Source organism: Gossypium hirsutum, chromosome D03 (genome assembly GCF_007990345.1).
Source record: "Gossypium hirsutum isolate 1008001.06 chromosome D03, Gossypium_hirsutum_v2.1, whole genome shotgun sequence".
NCBI lineage: Eukaryota > Viridiplantae > Streptophyta > Magnoliopsida > Malvales > Malvaceae > Gossypium > Gossypium hirsutum.
Window position 1 is genome coordinate 28158141 of NC_053439.1, and position 21075 is coordinate 28179215.

Consider the following 21075-nt stretch of genomic DNA (forward strand, 5'->3'; position numbering starts at 1 on the left):
CTTGATCGTAATTTTGTTAAACTGGCAATAGTCAATGCATAATCTCATTGATCCATCCTTTTTCTTCACCAATAAAACAGGTGCGCCCCAAGGTGAGAGCCATTCTGTAAGGAGCTATCGATATCAGTGATGTTCTCGTTGCTAATTCAATGGCAAACTCAACCTCTCTGATCAGCGGTAACCCAGATAATTCTTCTGGAAACAGATCTAGATACTCACAAACCATGAGAACTGATTCTACCTTCAACTTAGAAACTCTAGAATCAAATACATAGGCAAGGTATGCATTACAACCTTTTCTCATATATCTCTGTGTTGATATAGCCAAAATAAGAATAGGCAACCCACTCAAACTATCTGATTCAATCTGATGCTTTTTACCATTTTGACACTTTAATACAATAAGCTTTCGTTTATAGTTCACAATAGCATCATGCAGAGTCAGCCAATCCATGCCCAAAATCACGTCAAACTCATCAAATGGAAATAGCATTAAATCAACCAGAAAGTTATAACCTTGAATCATCAAAAGATAGTTCTTGCAAACCTTATCAACTAACACATACTGACCTAGGGGGTTCGACACTTTAACCATGACTTCAGTGGACTCAACAAGCAACTTCTTACTTGATACTAAATTTATGCATACATACGAATAGGTAACATTAGTAACATTAGTAATAACATTAGTATCAAAGATAGAAAAAGTACCAGTAATAACATCTGGCGCTGAAGCATCCTCTCGTGCATGGATAGCGTAAGCTCTAGCTGGTGCTCGTGCCTCAGATCTCACAGTAGAGTCTTTTGTTCCAACACAGCTATTACTCACATTTCCAAGATTACGAGGTGGTATACCTCTCGTAGCACTATTGCCCAGTCGGTTAGTCTAAAATTTTTCTTTCTCTAACTTTTCTAGGCAATCTCTTAGATAATGCTCAAATGAACCACACCTGAAACATGCCCCATTCTTCAATCTACAATCATCGAAATGCCGTCTATTACATTGCTTGCGTTCGGGTCTGTTGTCCTTGACACTACCCACACTCACTACAGATGTAGCCTGAAGCTTTGGACTCGAATGTCGTTTACCTCTATCTCTACTGGCATACCCCACTAAAGCTTTGGAATGGTTGTGATGTTCCTTCAATTTCTTCCATGATGACTGATATGACTTTCCAATTAATCTCTTTCTCAAATCTCTAGCTTCAAAATCAGCTTTTCTATTTTCTTTGCTAGCTCCTCAGATTTATGTGCTCGATCAACTAAAACAACAAATTCTTTCAGCTCAAGAATCCCGACTAAAATCTTTAAATCATGATTTAACCCTTCCTCAGACTGTTTACACATAGCAATCTCGGTTAGAATGCATTCCCGGGCATATTTACTCAATCTAAAAAACTCTATTTCGTATCCAGACACTGGCATACGACCTTGTTTAAGCTCAAAAATTCATTGTGTTTCTGATCAAGAAATCTCAGACTTCTATATTTCTTTCAGAACTCGGTTTGGAAGAATTCCCAATTTATACGCTCTCTCGACACAACTTAAATCAACGTGTTCCACCATTGGTAAGCTAAGTCTTTTCTAACAAGAATTCTGCTCTCTTAGGATCATCTTCAGCCCCATATTTATGAAAATTTTCAACAAGAGGATAATTAACACGCTATAGTTCCAAACCTTGAGGAACTACGGGAACCAGTTGGGGAACAAATGAGAGTGGAGGTCGTTGAGCAGTTGGGTTCGTTCATACAAACTTCGTTCAATGTAATTGTGTATAAGGTGGCCGACCAAGCCTTATTATAGGCGTTCTATCTATTTTTCTAACCCTATTAGGAAAACTAAAAAGAACCTAATTATTAAATTCAAGGGAAATTCGGCCAAGGCTTTTAATGGGCTTCTTGGGCTGAATTTTTTACATAGGAATTTAATCATAAAGTCTAAAAATTAAACTAAGTATTTAAAAAAAAATTTACAAATTGGGCCACTTTGACAATTTGGCCTAATTTTCAACTAAGTCTAGTTTAAATTTCTTGATTGGGCTTGGAACATCTTATTGGGCCTTTTCTTCAAGCATTTGGGCTTGTAATCCATTCTCTCTCGAAATTGGTTCGTTGATGCTCGTAACTGAGATCCAATGCGCCTCACCTACAAGATTTGGTTTCTTGGGCCAAGATTTCCAAGATTTGAAATTTTGATTTTCTTGATTCTTGAAATCTCTCAAAACAACAAGATTGGACCAAGATTCGGTTTCCTCATTTTCTTGAAAACAAGAAAGTGAATCTTGATTTTCTTTTTCCTTTGTATACATATCTAAGGCCTTGCTAATGAAGTCTTGAATGATTCCATTCAGTTTCGTACGCATTTGCCTGGCCTTTGACCTCGTTATTGGGCCTTGTGGTAATTTGAGCCCATCACGTTCATGGGCTTGAGTTGGGCCTTTGTGACTCGTATCACTCGGTAAGCCATTCGTTCATTCTGGAAGAAGGATTCCATAGCCTCTCCTCCCCAGACCTCATATACAGGCCTTGTACCGCTGAACGCTGCTCTGTGAATGGAGGCTTGTGCATTACTCTCAACTTTATCGAAGTCAGCTCGGTTGGATGTCATTATTATATGAAAACATTTTTCAAAACGAGTTAGGAGTTATCAAACTATCACAGGTTATATAATGGCATGTATTTTTAGACTCACACATGCTACGTTCAATCTGAGAATTGACTAAACCGTAGCTCTGATACCAATAAATGTAACACCTCTAACTTGTATTCGTCCTCAAAACAGGGTTACGGAGCATTATCAGAAGTTTACTTCTCAAAAAAACTAATTATACAAAAGATTCAAATCATATCATAAATCATTGCAAAATCAACCAATATCATACATATTGTCTGTTATACAAGCCCTCAAGGCCCTAAAAACACTTTAAAAATGAATCGGGACTAAACCGAAGACATAAAATTTTTGGAGAAAAAGTTGAAAATTTCATACTGCAAGGTTCACACGGCTGAGAACACACCCGTTTCTTAGACCGTGTGGGCATTCAAAGTAGGGACACACAGCTGTGTCCCAGCCCATGTCCGTGCACATGTCATTTGTATCCTATGAATTCCTAAGGTTCAAACGAGGCTCGGTAGTTGACGTAACATCGTTGATATGTAACAACTATTTACATGGCAGTCCACAACACATATATTTCAATAATAAGCATATAAACATTATACAATTACATAAACTTACCTCGACAATAAAATGTAGATATGGAGTCAACTAATCCGAAACTTTATCTTTGCCCCGATCTAAATCCGTACGAGGTTTTTCTTCATCTAAATAAATAAATTCAATTCATTCAATAATCATTATATTCAATTCAATCCAAATTTATGTTTTTGCCCAATTATGCTTTTGCCCCTAATGTTTTACTTTCTTTACAATTTAGTCCTTAAGCTCGTAAATTAAAATCCATGCAATTACATCCCTAACCCATGCAAGCCAAATTTCATATAGGTCTTTATCAACTCATACAATTCATTATTTCACAAATTTTTCCATGAAAATTTCACATTTTTTATTTTAATCCGTAACTGAAATTTTAAATCAAAACACTTTACAAAAGTTGTTTATCTAACAACAAAGGTTCATTTTCTTCCATCAAACAACACAAACAACATGTATTCATTCATGGAAAAACCCTAGCCTTTTAATAGTTTTACAAATTAGTCCCTGGCTAGCTAAATTAAGCTACAACGACTCCAAAAACGTAAAAATCATTAAAACGAGATGAAAATGCACTTACATGCTGGCTAGAGAAGTGACCGAAGCTTTCAAGCCCTAACCATGGCTTCTTCCATGTTCTTTTTGGTGGTGATGAAGAGAAAATGATAATATTTTTTTATGTATTTCTTTATTTTACTTAATTTATTTGCTAATTTGCATAACTAACCTTTTTATTAACCTTTAATCTCACCTAAAAAATGTCCATATTTGTCCACTAAACATATCAATGGTTTAATTACAACATAAACCCCTTAAACATATAATTTTATAGCTTTTAAATCCCTTTAAGTTATAGAACTCAAGTTTTGTACCTTTTTCAATTTAATCCTTTTCATCGAATTAAACATGCAAATGATAAAATTTCTCAATGAAATTTTTATACGATAATACTAACATGCTATAGATATTAAAATAATAATAAAAGAAATATTTTTACGTCGAATTTGTGTTGCCGAAACCACTATTCTGATTTTATAGAAAATGGGTTGTTACATAATCAACCTTTAATCACATAATAATTAGGGGAATTCATTCTTGATCAATCGACAATTTAGATATGGAAATTCTGGAAGCAAAAGTGTGGATAACCGTAAACTAGATTGTTGGTTCGACATAGATTTTGGGAAAAGGTAATGGATTGATTAAATGAAGGATTTTAATCAATATTAGCTACTGTTTTTCTAGTATTTAAATGTGTTACGTGTTGACCCAAACGCTCCAAATCAACAGTAAAGCCGAAAGACGTTTGCACATATGATTCACATTAAAACACTTTAAGAAATCTAACTAGTTTGCATTCGAAAAATAGTTGTAATTATGACGATTGGATTGAACCCATAAGTGGGTGTTTAAGGGTTGTTTAAGAGGTTTATTAATTAAGTTCTATACTAATTTAATTTAATTTAATTTGATTTAATTTATGTTTGTCTAAAAGTTTATTAAAGAAACCACAAGATTCGCCAATGTGTGGCGAAAAAGCGTAAATAAGGTGTGGGATTTAAAATCAATAACTTGTTTGATAATAATAAATATTATGATTAAATTTATTTTAGCTTTCTGATTGGGTTTGGCTTAATAACTAAATAATTGAATTTCTAATTGGTCAAATTAGTTACGTTTTGAGCCCTAACTACTTGGCATGGCAGCAATGTTGCTAGTTTGATTCAATGTTCGAATGATTGACATTGTCATGATTGGTTGGTTAATCTTATATATGTTTGGGTTGTATGTATAGCATGATTATGAATTAAATAAGGCTTATGCATGACATATTGCATGACATATTGGAGAACTAGCAACATATTAAGTCCGCATTTATACATAGTCAGTACACTGCACCTGGAGTATCGTGGGAACTAGCGATTTATCACATTTTTACTAGCAGCTTGTTTCAATATTACTGGTAGAATTTTTTACATAATATTATTGGTGGTTTAAACCAGAATGGGCTTAAGCCCATACTATTTTGGACTTCGAATGATGGGTTCTTTGAAACTCGTAGTGTGTAGCAGATCGTTTGGGTAGGAACTCACATATACATTATGTCATGATCATGTTACATAAGAATGTTCTTATTGATATTGATTATGTTATTTCTATGAGAAAATGCTTGATTGTATGGTTTTTGCTTGATTTATTAGATTCACACTAAGCTTGTTAAGCTCACCCCATTACTTCAACTTCTTAGGTACTGAACAAAATTAGGATCGGATTTGGTATGCGGATGTACGGCGAACTTCGGACTCATTTTCACACCATTATTTTAATTTTCTTTATATCTAAAATTTCCTAGAATTATTTGGGTTTTTGACTATAAAATTATTCGAACTGTGGTTTAAGACTGCTTCTGTTTTGGGGTTTTCATGCATGCATGGTCTTCACATTTGGAATTGAATGCTTATTATATGTTGGAATTGGACTGAGCATGTCACTTGGCTAAATTAATATTTGGAAATTTTACTTGCTTTACCGTTTCAAATAAGATCAATCAAAATGTTTTCCTTCTAGGGCAATGTCGTGCAATGTTTTCTAAAAACCACGCTAGTTTTGCGAAACTGACTTAATAAAGGTTAATTTACTTAAATGAATGTTTCCCCAAAATTAACAAGGGTAACCATGATTTTATAAAAAAATAGTGTTTTGGAGGTTTCAACTATCGATAGAGTAGGATCAAGTTTTAGGTGTCCAATGTGACGTTCATGATTCGGCCATAATGTCTAGAATTGGTTTGGGAGGTTACAGCCAGATTACACTTCCTCCAACATATCAAAACCCACCCCAATGCATAAGCAAATGGCATAACACAATTATGCATGCTCAAATCAAACATACTTATATACAAATATACAAGTCGAAAAGATGTTATTTGCACATACAAACTAACAGATCGAAATCATGCTATTAGGCAAAATCAACCAACATAGTATTAAGCAAAAATTCACATTAGGTTATCACCAATAAAGTACATATGTATTCGACAATGTTGCACACTAGGGCATATACACAATCAACTAACACATATTAGAACATACAAATTATAGACACATTTGAATAAAACAAATTAGGGAACTTAAGCATTCAGCCAACACCAAATTAAAGCTTACTCACCTTTGATCTTGACACCCCACTCACTAAACCATATTCAGTCATACCAGAAAAAGGGAAAAATTCAAATTTGAATGATTTCAAGTAAGGCACACAAAAACATTAGGTTAACCATACACCCACAGATCACGAAGGGTTAGGACACACACCTGACTGTAGCTGAAGTATCGACACTAAAATGAAAACCAAAAATACTATACAACATCCACACCAACTTAAATAACAACCAACCATTAACACCAGAACTTGGATTCAAAAATTTACATTTAACAAAAGTAAAATCTATAATTGACATTCATCAATTACCCCGTAAAATAGCTGCCTAAACCAACACTTAAATTGCTGGAGGACCCCCGACCATCTCACGATCTTCTCTTAATAGCGCATTAAATAGTTAAATTAAATATTAGAACCTCACTTGTAAAAACAATCAACCACTTTGAATAAGAGTTGATAATTGAATATTACTACAACAACTACCGGTGTCACATCCAAAAAAATGGGTTAGTAGAATTGGACATTAGATTATAGTTTGAGAAAAAATTAGATTTTGTTTCATAGGAATTAAAATAGGATAAAATAATTAAATTGGTTAATAGTAGTAAAAATAAAAATAATTATGGTATTAATAATTAGGGCAATAGGAAAAGTAATAATAGTATAGACTAAGTTAGAGTAGTGGTTAAAGTAGAGGTTAAATGTGCAAATTAATACTACTAGTTAAAAATGGAGCTATTAGAAGAAGGGAGAAATAAGAGAGGACTTAGAGAGCAAATAGCCTAATTTTAAAAACATTTGTTGGCTATCAAAGCCACTTACTGGCCAAGCTCTCTACATCTTTTATTTTTATTTTTAAAATTTGTTAGGTCTAGATTAGAAAATTTTCTCTCAAAATTTCTACAACTTCTATAAAAAAATTTTTTTGCATCCAAACACTCCATATTCCTTAAATTTTGCAAGAAAATCACTCCTTCTTCTCCAATTTCTCACCTACAATTAGCTCATTTTTGTTCAATTGGTATAAATTTGTGGAGGTTTTCGAATTAAAGGTAAATGTATTATTTTCTTATGTATTAAATTTTTATTAGGTGTTTTTAATCAGAATTTTCATATATCTAAGCAAGAAAATTAAAGATCCATGATTTTAAAGCTATCGTTTGCATAAAAAATGGTGAATGAAGAAATAAAGAGCTAAAAGGTTTTTTTAAAATAATTTTTAGTATATTTTGACAAGATTAAGGGGTTTACAAATTCTATTTAATAAAATCTTTAAGTAGTTGCATGAATTAAATGGTTGTCTTTTGAGGATGAGGATGAGGATGAATGGTGGTTTTTCGAGAAAAGTAGTGCCTAATAAAATTGAGTTGAATTATCTACCTAGATCTGTATTTAGGCAAAAATTAGGGGGTTAGGAGGTAGAAATTAAAGATTTAATTAAATTAAAAAAGAAGAAGAAATTAAGTGAAATAGATTGTTTGAAATAAGCCGAAAAAGTATGTATGAGTGGAGAGCCGTTGTATGAACATAAAGAGAGTTGTTGTTGAATGCTTAGTAATATGTATATTTTTGTACGATGTTGAGAATGTTGGTAGAGCCTCAACAAACTGGGATAAACTCGAGTAAAAAGTTTTTTAGTTCGACAAGCTGTGGTGAGCTACAGGTGAGTGCATTTGTATGTTGTGTTTTAGCATGAATTGCGAAATCTAGAGAGTCAAAGTGTGGCCTGTGAACCCCCAACTGTAACATCCCGATTTAGGGCTTAGTCGGAACAGTGGTTTTGGGACCACAAATTCGATGAGGGAAAATTTATTTTTACTATAGTTCTATGGCCTACAATTTCACGAAAAGATTTCGTGAAAATTTGGTTCAAAAATTTTGACGTTTGGGCACTCAATTCAGTCAAAAGGACTAAATTATAAAAAGTGTAAAAGTTGAGTTTTATATGTTAAAGGTATTTAATTGTTATGTAACTATAAATTAGGGGTCCTTATATGGTAAATAGACCATTAGTTAGTGATGGACAAAAATGGACATGAGGTAAGTCAAATAGGATTTTTTTAAGTAAGGGCATTTAGTCATTTAGTAAATAAATAGAATTAAAAGGGAAAAAGATGTAAAAATTGTGTTCATCATCCTTGCTTGCTGCCAAAACTTGAAGGAAGCCATAGTTAGGGTTTCTTCACTTTCTCAAGCTCATAGTAAGTGATTCCAAGCCACGTTTTTAATGTTCTTTATGTTTTTGGAATCCCGGTAGCTTAATATAGCTTATTTTAGCAATAATTTAACCTAGGGTTCATACTTGGAAATATACCCATAGGTGAAATATGTTTATTTTCATGTTTTATGGTATAATATAAAGCTAGGAATTATGTTAAACAACTTTTGCTAGTCGATTTTAAGTGAAAACGAGTATATTGACATAATCGGCAAAAATACCTAATGTTCATAAGTAAGTGTTAGAGTAAGAATTTGATGTTGTCATAGAAGGGAAAAATGTTCAGCATGTTATAAAACATAAGAATAAGAGATGAAGTTTAATTTCCGAGCTTTGGGGCAAAAGAGTAAATATGCAAAAGTTTAGGGGCAAAACTGTACTTTTGCCAAAATGGAGTCCAGGACTGTTTTGATGAATGTGAGTATTAAATAAGCTACATTTTCTATTATAGATGAAGAAGAACGAAATTCGAAGCTAGACCGGGGAAAGAAAAAGATTGAGGACTAAAGTGTTAGATTTGATCACATTTTTGTTCCGAAATAAGTTTACGGTAAATAAATGCAATATTTCAATAATTATTATTAATGTTGCCATTTTCCAGCAATTATGTATTTATTTCATGAAATTATTTAATGTTGACTTAAGTATGAGATGACAGAGACTCAGTGATAAAAGCCCCGTTGAAACATTAGAAGTGTATTGGATACAAATGTCATAACATTTGGGTAAAGAGATCTCATGTAAGACCATGTCTGGGACATGGCATTGGCATCATTGAGACTATGAGAGGTCCCATGTAAGACCATGTCTGGGACATGGCATTGGCACCAAGATGAGAGGTCCCCCGTAAGACCATGTCTGGAACATGGCTTGGGCACCAATATGAGAACTCCCATGTAAGACCATATCTTGGATATGGCATTGGTAGTACAGGAAACATCCCATGTAAGGCCATGTCTGGGACATGGCTTTGGCATGTTATTATCAGATATGAGACCCAAGTATCCTTATTATTCCAATGTGGCTCAACGGGCTAGAAAACAGATTATGTTCTATGGAAGTTCAAGTAAAAGTATAATTAGCAACTTTAGGTGAGTTATAAGAGTTAAGAATATGTTATGATACCAGTGAGAACCAATATTTCAGCAAGAGAAGAGAAAGTTGAAATCTTAAGTTATCTATATAGGTAAGTAAATAAACAAGTAAATGAGAGTAAGTAAAGAGGAAACTTAAGAACATGATACTTGCTTATCATTATTTGTGTTAAATGTTGTTATTTATTTACTTGTAAACTTACTAAGATTTATGCTTACTTCTTTTATTTATTTTTCTTTCATATAGTATTATCAAGCATAGTCGAGATCTTGAAGACGTCGGAGAGCGTTCACACTACCAACCACCACAACTCGGTATTTTAAGACAATAAATGTTTCAAGTTATGGCATGTATAGGGACTTAATCAATCATTTCAATTGTGTATTCTTAAATTTTGACCAAAAGATGATATGTAAATATTTGATGATGAATAGTTTTTAAAATGACTAAGTATGAAGGTGCTTGTTGTTATAAAAGTTTAGGTGATAAATTATGCATAGAAATCATGAAAAAGTAAAAATTGGTAGTGAATCAGTTTTGAGACAGGAGTAGTGACGCGAATTTGAAAAATCCCCAAGAATAGTAGAAAATGAATTACAGGGTGGATGAGATATAAAATTGAAGCTTATTGAGTCTATTTTCATAGAAAAATAACAGTGTAGACAAAGGAATTATGTATTCTGAGATATTTTTATTTTAGTTAGATAAGGTCAAAGTGGTTTTTGGAATCCCTTGTTTTGATTTTGGAAAATAATTAAAAATTGTAAAAAAAATATTTATGAGTTGTAATTTATATTTATAGATTCCTTATTGAGTATATTTTCTGTAGAAACAAGTGAGAACACCATATGAAGTCTGTACAATGAGATAATTAAATTTTAGTGATGAGAGGTCAGGACAGTCGATCAGTGAAGAAAGGGAGACTTTAACTAATAAACTGTACTACTTGACTGAACCAAAAATTCTAAAAAATTTATGGTAAAAAGATACATGAGTCTAGTTTTGGGGAAAATTGATGGATCTAAATTTTGAGTTTTGTAGTTCAAGTTAGAATTAATTTAGTAACTTCTGCGCTGGTGGATAGCTTTGTTGTAAATAGTGAAATTAATTTCAAAAGTAAAATTTTATGCCTGAACTTTTAAGTTAAGTCAAGTAACGCCTCATGCTCGACTCCGGCTACGGTATTGGGTAAGGGGTGTTACATTTTATTTGTATCAGAGTAGGTTTAGTCGGTTCTTGGAATATTCAGTATGAATAAGAGTCTAGCTATACAAACCATACTTATATATTTTGATAGTGTGACGACTTGTGACGATTTTGAAATGTTTTCTTTTATACTTATGGATCCTGAACGAGATGGTACAGATGAAGTAGAGAGTAATGCACCCGCTCCCACAGAAGGGATGGTTCCACCAGATGTTAATGTTAGTGAAAGGCCCATTTTAGTTAGTGAGGAAGGAGGGGCTCGAGAAGCCTTTTTCCAAGCTATGAATGATTGGTTTGCCGAGTTTGTTCGCACGAATCTGGCTGTTAGACCTCGACCCCCTCATGATTCTCAGGTTCCCCATGTAGCTTCTCCAGCCGCAAGTATAGTTATCAGGGAAAGGCCACCAGTTGATAAGATCAGAAAACAAAGGGCTGAAGAATTTTGGGCTACTAAAGGCGATCATGCAGAGAAAGTAGAATTTTAGCTCAAGAATAGTATTAGAGTTTTTGATGAATTATCTTGTACACCTGAAGAATGTATGAAGTGCTTGTCTCACTTCTGAGAGATTCGGCTTATCATTGGTGGAAGACTCTTGTGTCAGTGGTACCTAGTGAGAGGGTTACTTGGAATTTCTTTCAGGAGGAGTTCCGTAAGAAGTACATCAGTCAGAGATTTATAGATCAGAAAAGAAAAGAGTTCCTTGAGTTAAAACAAGGTAAGATGACTGTGACCGAGTATGAATGCGAATGTGTTAGACTTGGTAAATATGCTCGGGAGTTTGTGTCTACTGAAGCTAACATGTGCGAGAGATTTGAAGATGGGCCCAATGATGATATTCGACTGTTAGTGGCTATTTTAGAAATCAGAGAGTTTGTTGTTCTGGTTGAGAGAGCCTGTAAAGTAGAGGATTTGTTAAAAGAAAAAGAAAAGGGCAAAGCTAAAATTGAAGCGCAAGACACGAAGAAAAGGTAGATGAGCAGATTATTTTAGTCTACTTCCAAGAAGCCTAGAGAGTTCCCTAGTGTATCAAATTTTCCAACCAGATATTCTAGTCGAAGTAGAGGCAAAAGATTTTAGGGTTCTAGAGCTCAAACTACTACAGTTGCAAGTACAGGTAGTACTCGACCCATTAGGCCAGAATGTGCCCAATGCGGTAGACGTCATCCTGGAGAGTGTCAAGCAAATGAAAATGTCTGTTTCAGATGTGGTGCACCAGACCACTTTATTCGGGATTGTCCCGAAACAACTAAAAGAGAAGTAATACTGAGTGCGAGATCAGGAAATGCTCCTACTAGAGGCAGATCATAGAGGAACCCGGGAGTTGGAGCAAGTAACAGGGGTAGTCTAGAGACTCAGCAGCTAGATCAGATGTTAGAGCACCCGTAAGAACTAATGCTATTCGTGCTCGGGAAGAGGTATCCTCCCCTAATGTGATTACGGGTACATTTTCTCTTTATGATACTAATGTTATTGCTTTAAGTGATCCGGGTTCGACTCATTCTTATGTATGTATGAGATTGATGCCTAGTATGAACATGCCTATAGAATCCACTGAATTTGTAATTAAAGTATCAAATCCATTAGGCCAGTATGTGTTACTAGATAAAGTATGTAAGAGTTGCCCTTTGATGATTAGAGGTCACTGTTTTTCGACCGATCTCATGCTATTGCCATTTGATGAGTTTGATGTGATTCTTAGTATGGATTGATTGACTGCCCATGATGTGATAGTATATTGCGGAAAGAAATACATTGAGTTGAAATGTGAAAATGGTGATATTATCCGGGTTGATTTAGATGAGTCAGATGGTTCTCTCTCTATGATTTCTGTTATGTTTGCTTAGAAATGTTTGAGAAAAGGGTGTGAAGCTTATCTTGCTTTTGTATTGAACACTAAAGATATAGAGTTGAAAATTGAATCAGTGCCAATGGTACGTGAGTATTTAGATGTTTTCCCGGAAGAATTGTCAGGTTTGCCTCTTCTTAGAGAAGTTGAATTTGGTATTGAGTTGATTATAGGTACAACTTCTATTTCTATTGCTCCTTATAGAATGGCCCCGTTGGAATTGAAAGAATTGAAAGCTCAGTTGCAGGAATTAACTGATAAAGGTTTTGCGAGGCCTAATTGTTCTCCGTGGGGCGCACCAGTACTCTTTGTGAAAATGAAAGACGGTTCAATGAGATTATGCATAGATTACCGATAGCTTAATAAGATAACTATAAAGAACAAACTATCTACTGCCTAGAATTAATGATCTGTTTGACCAGTTGAAAGGAGCTACTGTGTTTTCCAAGATAGAGTTGAGGTCCGGTTATTATCAATTGAGGGTTAAAGAGTCAGATGTTCCGAAGACTACTTTTCGGACTAGGTATGGTCACTATGAGTTTCTTGTGATGCCATTTGGATTGACTAATGCTCCTGCTATTTTTATGGACTTAATGAATAGAACTTTCAGACCTTACTTAGATAAGTTTGTAGTTGTGTTCATTGATGATATTCTGATTTATTCTCGTGATGAGATTGAACATGCCAAGCATTTGAGAACCGTTATACAGATTTTGAGATATAATAGGCTTTATGCCAAGTTTAGTAAAAGTGATTTCTGGCTTCGGGATGTTGGATTCCTTGGACACATTGTCTCAGGCGATGGTATTAAAGTTTATCCAAGTAAAATTTAAGCAATTGTTAATTGGAAGCCTCCTAAAAATGTATCATAGGTCAGAAGCTTTCTTGGATTAGCTGGTTATTACCAATGATTTGTAATGGGATTTTCCATGATAGCTACCCCATTAACAAGGTTGTTGCAGAACGATGTCAAGTTTGAATGGACTGAAAAGTGTCAGCAGAGTTTTGACAAGTTAAAGGCACTGTTGACTGAAGCTCCTATTTTAATACAGCCAGAACTGGGTAAAGAATTTGTGATTACAGTGATGCATCCTTGAACGGATTGGGTTGTGTACTTATGCAGGAAGATAAAGTAATCGCATATGCTTCCAGACAATTAAAGCCACATGAGAAAACCTATCCGACGCATGATTTAGAGTTGGATGCCATTGTATTTGCGTTGAAGATTTGGAGACATTACTTGTATGGTGAGAAGTGCTGAATATTTACTAACCATAAAAGCTTGAAGTACTTGATGACTCAGAAAGATTTGAACCTGAGGCAAAGAAGATGGCTAGAGTTCATTAAAGATTATGAGTTAGTGATTAACTACCACCCGGGTAAGGCAAATGTTGTTGCTGATGCCTTGAGTAGAAAATCTTTATTTGCATTGAGAGCTTTGAATACCAGTTTGGCTTTATCAGATGACGGTTGCATTTTAGCTAAGTTAAGGGCTAAACCAATATTTCTTGAAGAAATCTATAAAGCTCAAAAAAATGACAGTGAGTTGCAAGTTAAAAAAGCTCAATGAGAATCGGATGTAGAGTCAGATTTTTAGATCGGTTCTAACGGTTGTTTGATGTTTAGAGACAGAGTATGTGTGCCAAAGAATGATGAGTTTATTTGGAAGATCTTACAGGAAGCACATAGCAGTTCTTTGTCTATTCATCCAGGTAGTACAAAGATGTATAATGATCTGAAGAAAATGTATTGGTGGGCAGGAATGAAAAGAGATATTTCAGAATTTATTTCTAGATGCTTGATCTGTCAACAGGTGAAGGCTGAACATCAGGTACCTTCAGGTTTATTGCAGCTTGTGTTAGTTCCTGAGTGGAAATGGGACCGAGTTACCATGGATTTTGTAGCATGGTTACCGTTGACATCGAAAAAGAAAGATGCAGTATGTGTTGTAATTGATAAGCTAACGAAGTCAGCTCATTTTATTCTGGTTCGTATGGATTATTCACTTGACAAGTTTGTTGAATTGTATATTTCAGAGATAGTTAGACTACATGAAGTACCGTTATCGATTATCTCATATAGAGATCTGAGATTTACATCGCGGTTTTGGAGGAATTTGCAGGAAGCTTTGGGTACAAAGTTAAATTTCAGTACAGCTTTTCATCCTCAGACCGATGGTCAGTCAGAGAGGGTTATTTAGTTACTTGAAGATATGCTCAGATGTTGTGTTTTAATATTTCAAGGCAGTTGGGAGAAATATTTTCCGTTGGTAGAGTTTGCCTATAATAATAGTTATCAGTCGAGTTTGAAGATGGCACCTTATGAAGCTTTGTATGGACGTAAATGTCGTACGCCTTTATATTGGTCAGAACTTAAGGAAAATCAGATTTACAGGGTTGATTTAGTCAAAGAAACAGAAGAGAAAGTAAAAGTTGTCAAAAATTGTTTAAAAGTAGCTTCAGACAAAAAAAGGTCTTATGTAGATTTAAAAAGAAAAGAGATCGAGTATCAAGTTGGTGACAAAGTGTTTTTGAAAGCATCCCCGTGGAAGAAAATTTTCAGATTTGGCAAGAAAGGCAAACTAAGTCCACGTTTCATTAGACCATTCGAGGTGACTGAAAGAAATGGGCCTTTAGCATATCGATTAGCTTTGCCAACTGAGTTAGAGAAGATTCATAATGTATTCCATTTGTCTATGTTACGTCGTTACCGTTCTGATCCGTCACATGTATTCTCACCGAAAGAATTTAAGAATCGGCCAGACATGACTTATGTTGAAGAACCGATAAAAATTATTGATCGAGAGATTAAGCAACTAAGAAACAAAATTATTGCACTTGTGAATGTATTATGGAATAGGCATGGAGTTGATGAGGCTACATGGGAGCCTGAAGAGGCCATGCGAAAACAATACCCAAATCTCTTCACAGGTAAGATTTTCGGGGACGAAAATCCCTAAAAAGGGGTAAGAAATGTAAGATCCCGATTTAGGGCTTACTCGGAATAGTGGTTTTGGGACCACAAATCTGATGAGGTAAAATTTATTTTTACTATATTTTATGGCCTACAATTTCACGAAAAGATTTCGTGAAAATTTCATTCAAAAATTTTGACGTTTGGGCACTCAATTTAGTCAAAAGGACTAAATTGTAAACAGTGCGAAAGTTGAGTTTTATATGTTAAAGGTATTTAATTGTTATGGAACTATAAATTAGGGGTCCTTATATGGTAATCAGACCATTAGTTAGTGATAGAAAAAAATGGACATTACATAAGTGAAATAGGATTTTTTTAAGTAAGGGCATTTTAGTCATTTAGTAAATAAATAGAATTAAAAGGGAAAAAGATGTAAAAATTGTGTTCCTCATCCTTGCTTGCTACCAAAACTTGAAGGAAGCCATAGCTAGGGTTTCTTCACTTTCTCAAGCTCATAGTAAGTGATTCCAAGCCCCGTTTTTAATTTTCTTTACGTTTTTCGAATCCCGGTAGCTTAATTTAGTTTATTTTAGCAATAATTTAACCTAGGGTTCATATTTGCAAAAATACCCATAGGTAAAATATGTTTATTTTGATATTTTATGGTATAATATGAAGCTAGGATTTATGTTAAACAACTTTTGCTAGTCGATTTTAAGTGAAAATGAGTATATTGACATAATCGGCAAAAATACCTAATGTTCATAAGTAAGTGTTAGAGTAAGAATTTGATGTTGTCATAGAAGGGAAAAATTTTCAGCATGTTATAAAACATAAGAAAAAGAGATGAAGTTTAATTTCCGAGCTTTGGGGCAAAAGTGTAAATATGCAAAAATTTAGGGGCAAAACTATAATTTTGTGAAAACTGAGTCAAGGACTGTTTTGATGAATGTGAGTATTAAGTAAGCTAAATTTACTATTATAGATCAAGAAGAATGAAATTCGGAGCTAGACCGGGGAAAGAAAAAGATTGAGGACTAAAGTGTTAGATTTGATCACATTTTTGTACCGAGGTAAGTTTATGGTAAATAAATGAAATATTTCAATAATTATTATTAATAGTTCTATTTTCCATCAATTATGTATTTATTTCATGAAATTATTTAATGTTGACTTAAGTATGAGATGACAGAGAATCAGTGATAAAAGCCCCGTTGAAACATTAGGAGTGTATTGGATACAAATGTCATGACATTTTTGTAAAGAGATCCCATTTCAGACCATGTCTGGGACATGGCATTGGCCTCATTGAGACTATGAGAGGTCCCATGTAAGACCATGTCTGAGACATGGCGTTGGCACCGAGTTGAGAGGTCCCCTGTAAGACCATATCTGGGACATGGCATGAGCACCAATATGAGAACTCCCATGTAAGACCATATCTGGGATATGGCATTGGCAGTACAGGAAAAATCCCATGTAAGACCATGTCTGGGATATGGCTTTGCCATTTATTATCAGATATGGGTCCCAGGTATCCTTATTATTCCAATGTGACTCAACGGGCTAGAAAACAGATTATGTTCTATGGAAGTTCAAGTAAAAGTATAATTAGCAACTTCAGGTGAGTTATAAGAGTTAAGAATATATCATGATATCAGTGAGAACCAATATTTCAGCAAGAGAAGAGTAAGTTGTAATCTTAAGTTATCTAAATAGGTAAGTAAATAAACAAGTAAATGAGAGTAAGTAAAGAGGAAACTCGAAAACATGATACTTGCATATCATTATTTGTGTTAAATGTTGTTATTTATTTACTTGTAAAATTACTAAGCTTTATGCTTATTTCTTTTATTTCTTTTTCTTCCATATAGTATTATTAAGCATAGTCGGGATCTTGAAGACTTCGGAGAGCGTTCACACTATCAACCACCACAACTCGGTATTTTAAGATGATAAATGTTTCAAGTTATGGCATGTATAGGGACTTAGTCATTTCGATTGTATATTCTTAAATTATGACTAAAGGATGATATGTAAATATCTGATGATGAATACTTTTTAAAATGGCTAAGTATGAAGGTGCTTGTTGTTATAAAAGTCTAGGTGATAAATTATGCATAGAAATCATGAAAAACTAAAAATTGGTAGTGAATCAGTTTTGAGACAACAGTAGTGACGTGATTTTGAAAAATCACCAAGAATAGTAGAAATTGAATTAGAGGATGGATGAGATATAGAATTGAAGCTTATTGAGTCTATTTTCATATAGAAATAACAGTGTAGAGAAAGAAATTACGTATTCTAAGATATTTGCATTTTAGTTAGACAAGGTCAAAGTGGTTTTCGAAATCCCTTTCTCTAAATTTGGAAAATAATTAAAAATTGTAAAAAAAATATTTATGAGTTGTAATTTATATTTCTAGATTCTTTATTGAGTTTTTTTTCTGTAGAAACAAGTGAGAACACCATATGAAGTCGGTACAATGAGATAATTAAATTTTAGTGACGAGAGGTCAGAACAGTCGATCAGTGAAATAGGGGAGAATTTAACAAATAAACTGTACTAGTTGGCTGAACCAAAAATTCTTAAAAATTTATGGTTAAAAAATATATGAGTCTATTTTTAGGGAAAATTTATGGATCTGAATTTCAAGTTTTGTAGCTCGAGTTATAATTAATTTGGTAACTACTGCGCAGGTGGACATCTTTGTTGTGAATAAGGAAATTAATTTCAAATGTAAAATTTTATGCCCCGAACTTTTAAGTTAAGTTAAGTAACGCCTCATGCTTGACTCCAGCAATGGTCTTGGGTAAGGGGTGTTACGCCAACTACCTTGACTTTTTCCTTGGGCAAATCCTTGCGATTTTGGTTGAAACGTTGAGTATATACACTATACGAATTTAATTGTACAAAATGCATGAACTTATAACCAAAAAATCACAAGATAATTACGGATTCAAGGAAACTTACACTCGGTACTTAAAGTAGGAGTTTAGGCTACATCTAAATTCTCAAATAACACATGACTCATGTTTACGAGTAGCAATTTCATACACTCACCACTTTATGTTTTTTCTCAAAATGCCGAGAGCTCAACTAATCTTCTTTAGCTCTTAGCAAGCTTTAACGAATCTGGGGCTTTACACACAAAATCATACAATAACCACAGTCAAATAACAACCAAAAATTCTCTCAAACCAACAAACACACAAGTTTTAAGCTAAGTTCCCAACTTAAACTATTAACGTAACTAACTTTAAGTACTAATATCTTGATCTATACTCAACCTTTTTGCCTAAAATCAATTCCGTTCATCCAATTATTCATCTATGCCTAATTCACAACCTTCAAACTAGACAAATCTGTTTAATTCATGGTATCAACATTTTTCGACACCTTGTAAGCAATTTTCACAAAATTCCTTAAAACATGAGAAATCATTAACAAAACTTCAAGGTAAGTTTAAAAACCTCCGAACCATGCTAAAACAAGTTGAAAAACACTTTGAAACCAATTTTTGACTCAAAATCCCGAAATCCACCATTAATGGCTCGAATTTCGGCTTTTATTTAAAACATGCAATTTGAGGGCTAATGATTCAATTTTAGAGTCTAAATAACATTAAAAACCAATGGATACATGAATGATTACCTTTTTTGAAAGAATGAATAAGTTTTGACGTAAAGCTAAAAAACCCACGTTTGGAGAAGATGATGAAATCTATGGAGTTTTGGGTGTTTTTCTTGGGTATTTATAATGGTAAATGACTTAGGAATGATAGGAAATCAAGGTGCTGTGGTTTGGGAATAAAAAATTTAGTTAGAGATCAAGGGAATGGCAAGGGGCGACACAAGAAAGAGGAGAGGAAGAAGTTATCGTGAAAACTGTGGGTTGGGATATTTTTAGGTTCAATTTTAAAAACTTGTTAAATTGCCACATAAATGCTAGCTATTTTGACTCTGTTACAAATTAGTCATTTCTCTAACATTAAGGGTTTGTAGAACACTTTTTCAAAAATTGATTTAACAGCTAAGATGTCATAGTCGAAAACATTATCGAGTATGAGCCTTACGAAATTCCTAGCTCATACAGGCTAACGTTCCTAAAATACCCCTAAAAATCCTAGGCCCTATTTTGGGGTGTGACAACTCTCCCCCTCTAAAAAGAATTTCATCCTCGAAATTTACCTGAATTCCTAGCTCATACAGATATTGGTGTCTCATCGCTTCCTCAGTTTCCCAAGTAGCCTTTTCTACTTTATGGTTGCACCACAAAACTTTAACCAATGAAACTCTTTTGTTTCGAAACACTTTCACTTCATAATCTAAAATCTTTATCGGTTCCTCATCAAAAGTGAGATTAGGTTCAACATTAATCTCCTCTATTGGCACAATATGCGACAGATCTAAATGATCTAAAACATCATGGATTCGCTCAAGCTCTAGCGACAACTTGAGATTATAAGCTAGCGAACCAATCCTCTTAACAACCTCATCAGGCCCAATATATCTTGGACTTAACTTACCTTTCCTACCAAATCTCAAAAATTTCTTCCACGATGAAAGCTTCAAGATTACCTTATCACCAACTTGAAACTCGATATCTCAACACTTCAAATCTGCATAAAGTTTCTTCTTGTCAGACGCTGGTTTCAAACAATCACAAATTAGTTTTACCTTCTCTTCAGTCTCATGAACTAAATCCAGCCCAGCAACTCACCTCTTAACTAATTATGTCCAGCACAGAGGAGTTCTACACTTCCTACCATACAACGCTTCAAATGGTGTCATCGAATACTTGCTTGAAAACTATTGTTGTAAGCAAAATCTGCTAGCAGCAAATATCGCTCCCAACTATCATTGAAATCGATCATAGAGCTTCGCAACATATCTTCCAAAACTTGTATTACCCTTTCAAACTGACCATCTATTTGAGGATGATAAGCCAAACTAAAATTAAGATTTGATCTCGAAGCTTCTTGCAAACTCTCCCAAAACCTTGAGGTAAACCTTGGATCCCTATCAGAAATAATCGAAACTGGAACCCCATGAAGACAAACAATCTTAGTAATATACAACTCTACTAACTTCTGCAACGAATAATTGGTTCGCACTTCTAAGAAATGTGCACTCTTCAAAAATTGATCAACTATAACCCAGACCGAATCTTTCCTCACAGGTTTCAATGATAAACCCGAAACAAAATCCATAGTAATCATTTCCCACTTCCATTCAAGAATCACAATATGTTGCAACAATCCTGAAGGAAATTGATGTTCATCTTTCACCTTTTGACAAACCAAACATCGAGCCACAAAATCCGTAACATCACATTTCAACCTAGGCCACCAATAAATCTCACGAAGATCATGATACATTTTACCACTACCGGGATGCATAGTGTAAGGGCTACTA

The 21075-nt window shown here is 34.2% G+C and overlaps 1 protein-coding gene across 1 annotated transcript; it reads right to left on the reverse strand.

The window, feature by feature from the left end:
• Positions 1 to 31: 31 nt before the first annotated feature.
• On the reverse strand, positions 32 to 20870 carry LOC107950075 (uncharacterized). The gene is made up of 3 exons (XM_016884820.1): positions 20459 to 20870; positions 19849 to 20249; positions 32 to 391 (listed from the first exon to the last, which is right to left on the reverse strand). The coding sequence occupies exons 1-3, from the start codon at positions 20868 to 20870 to the stop codon at positions 32 to 34; spliced, it is 1173 nt and encodes a 390-aa protein (XP_016740309.1).
• Between the last annotated feature and the right edge of the window lie 205 nt (positions 20871 to 21075).

Coding starts and splice junctions, on each gene's coding strand:
- LOC107950075 (XM_016884820.1), bottom strand. CDS start 20,870: ATGGATTTTGTTTCGGGTTTATCATTGAAACCTGTGAGGAAAGATTCG. Junction 20,250..20,458: donor CAACAATAGTTTTCAAGCAA/GTATTCGATGAC, acceptor TCGAGTTTCAAG/TTGGTGATAAGGTAATCTTG. Junction 392..19,848: donor TGTATGAGCTAGGAATTCAG/GTAAATTTCGAG, acceptor ATTGTATTAAAG/TGTCAAAATGGTAAAAAGCA.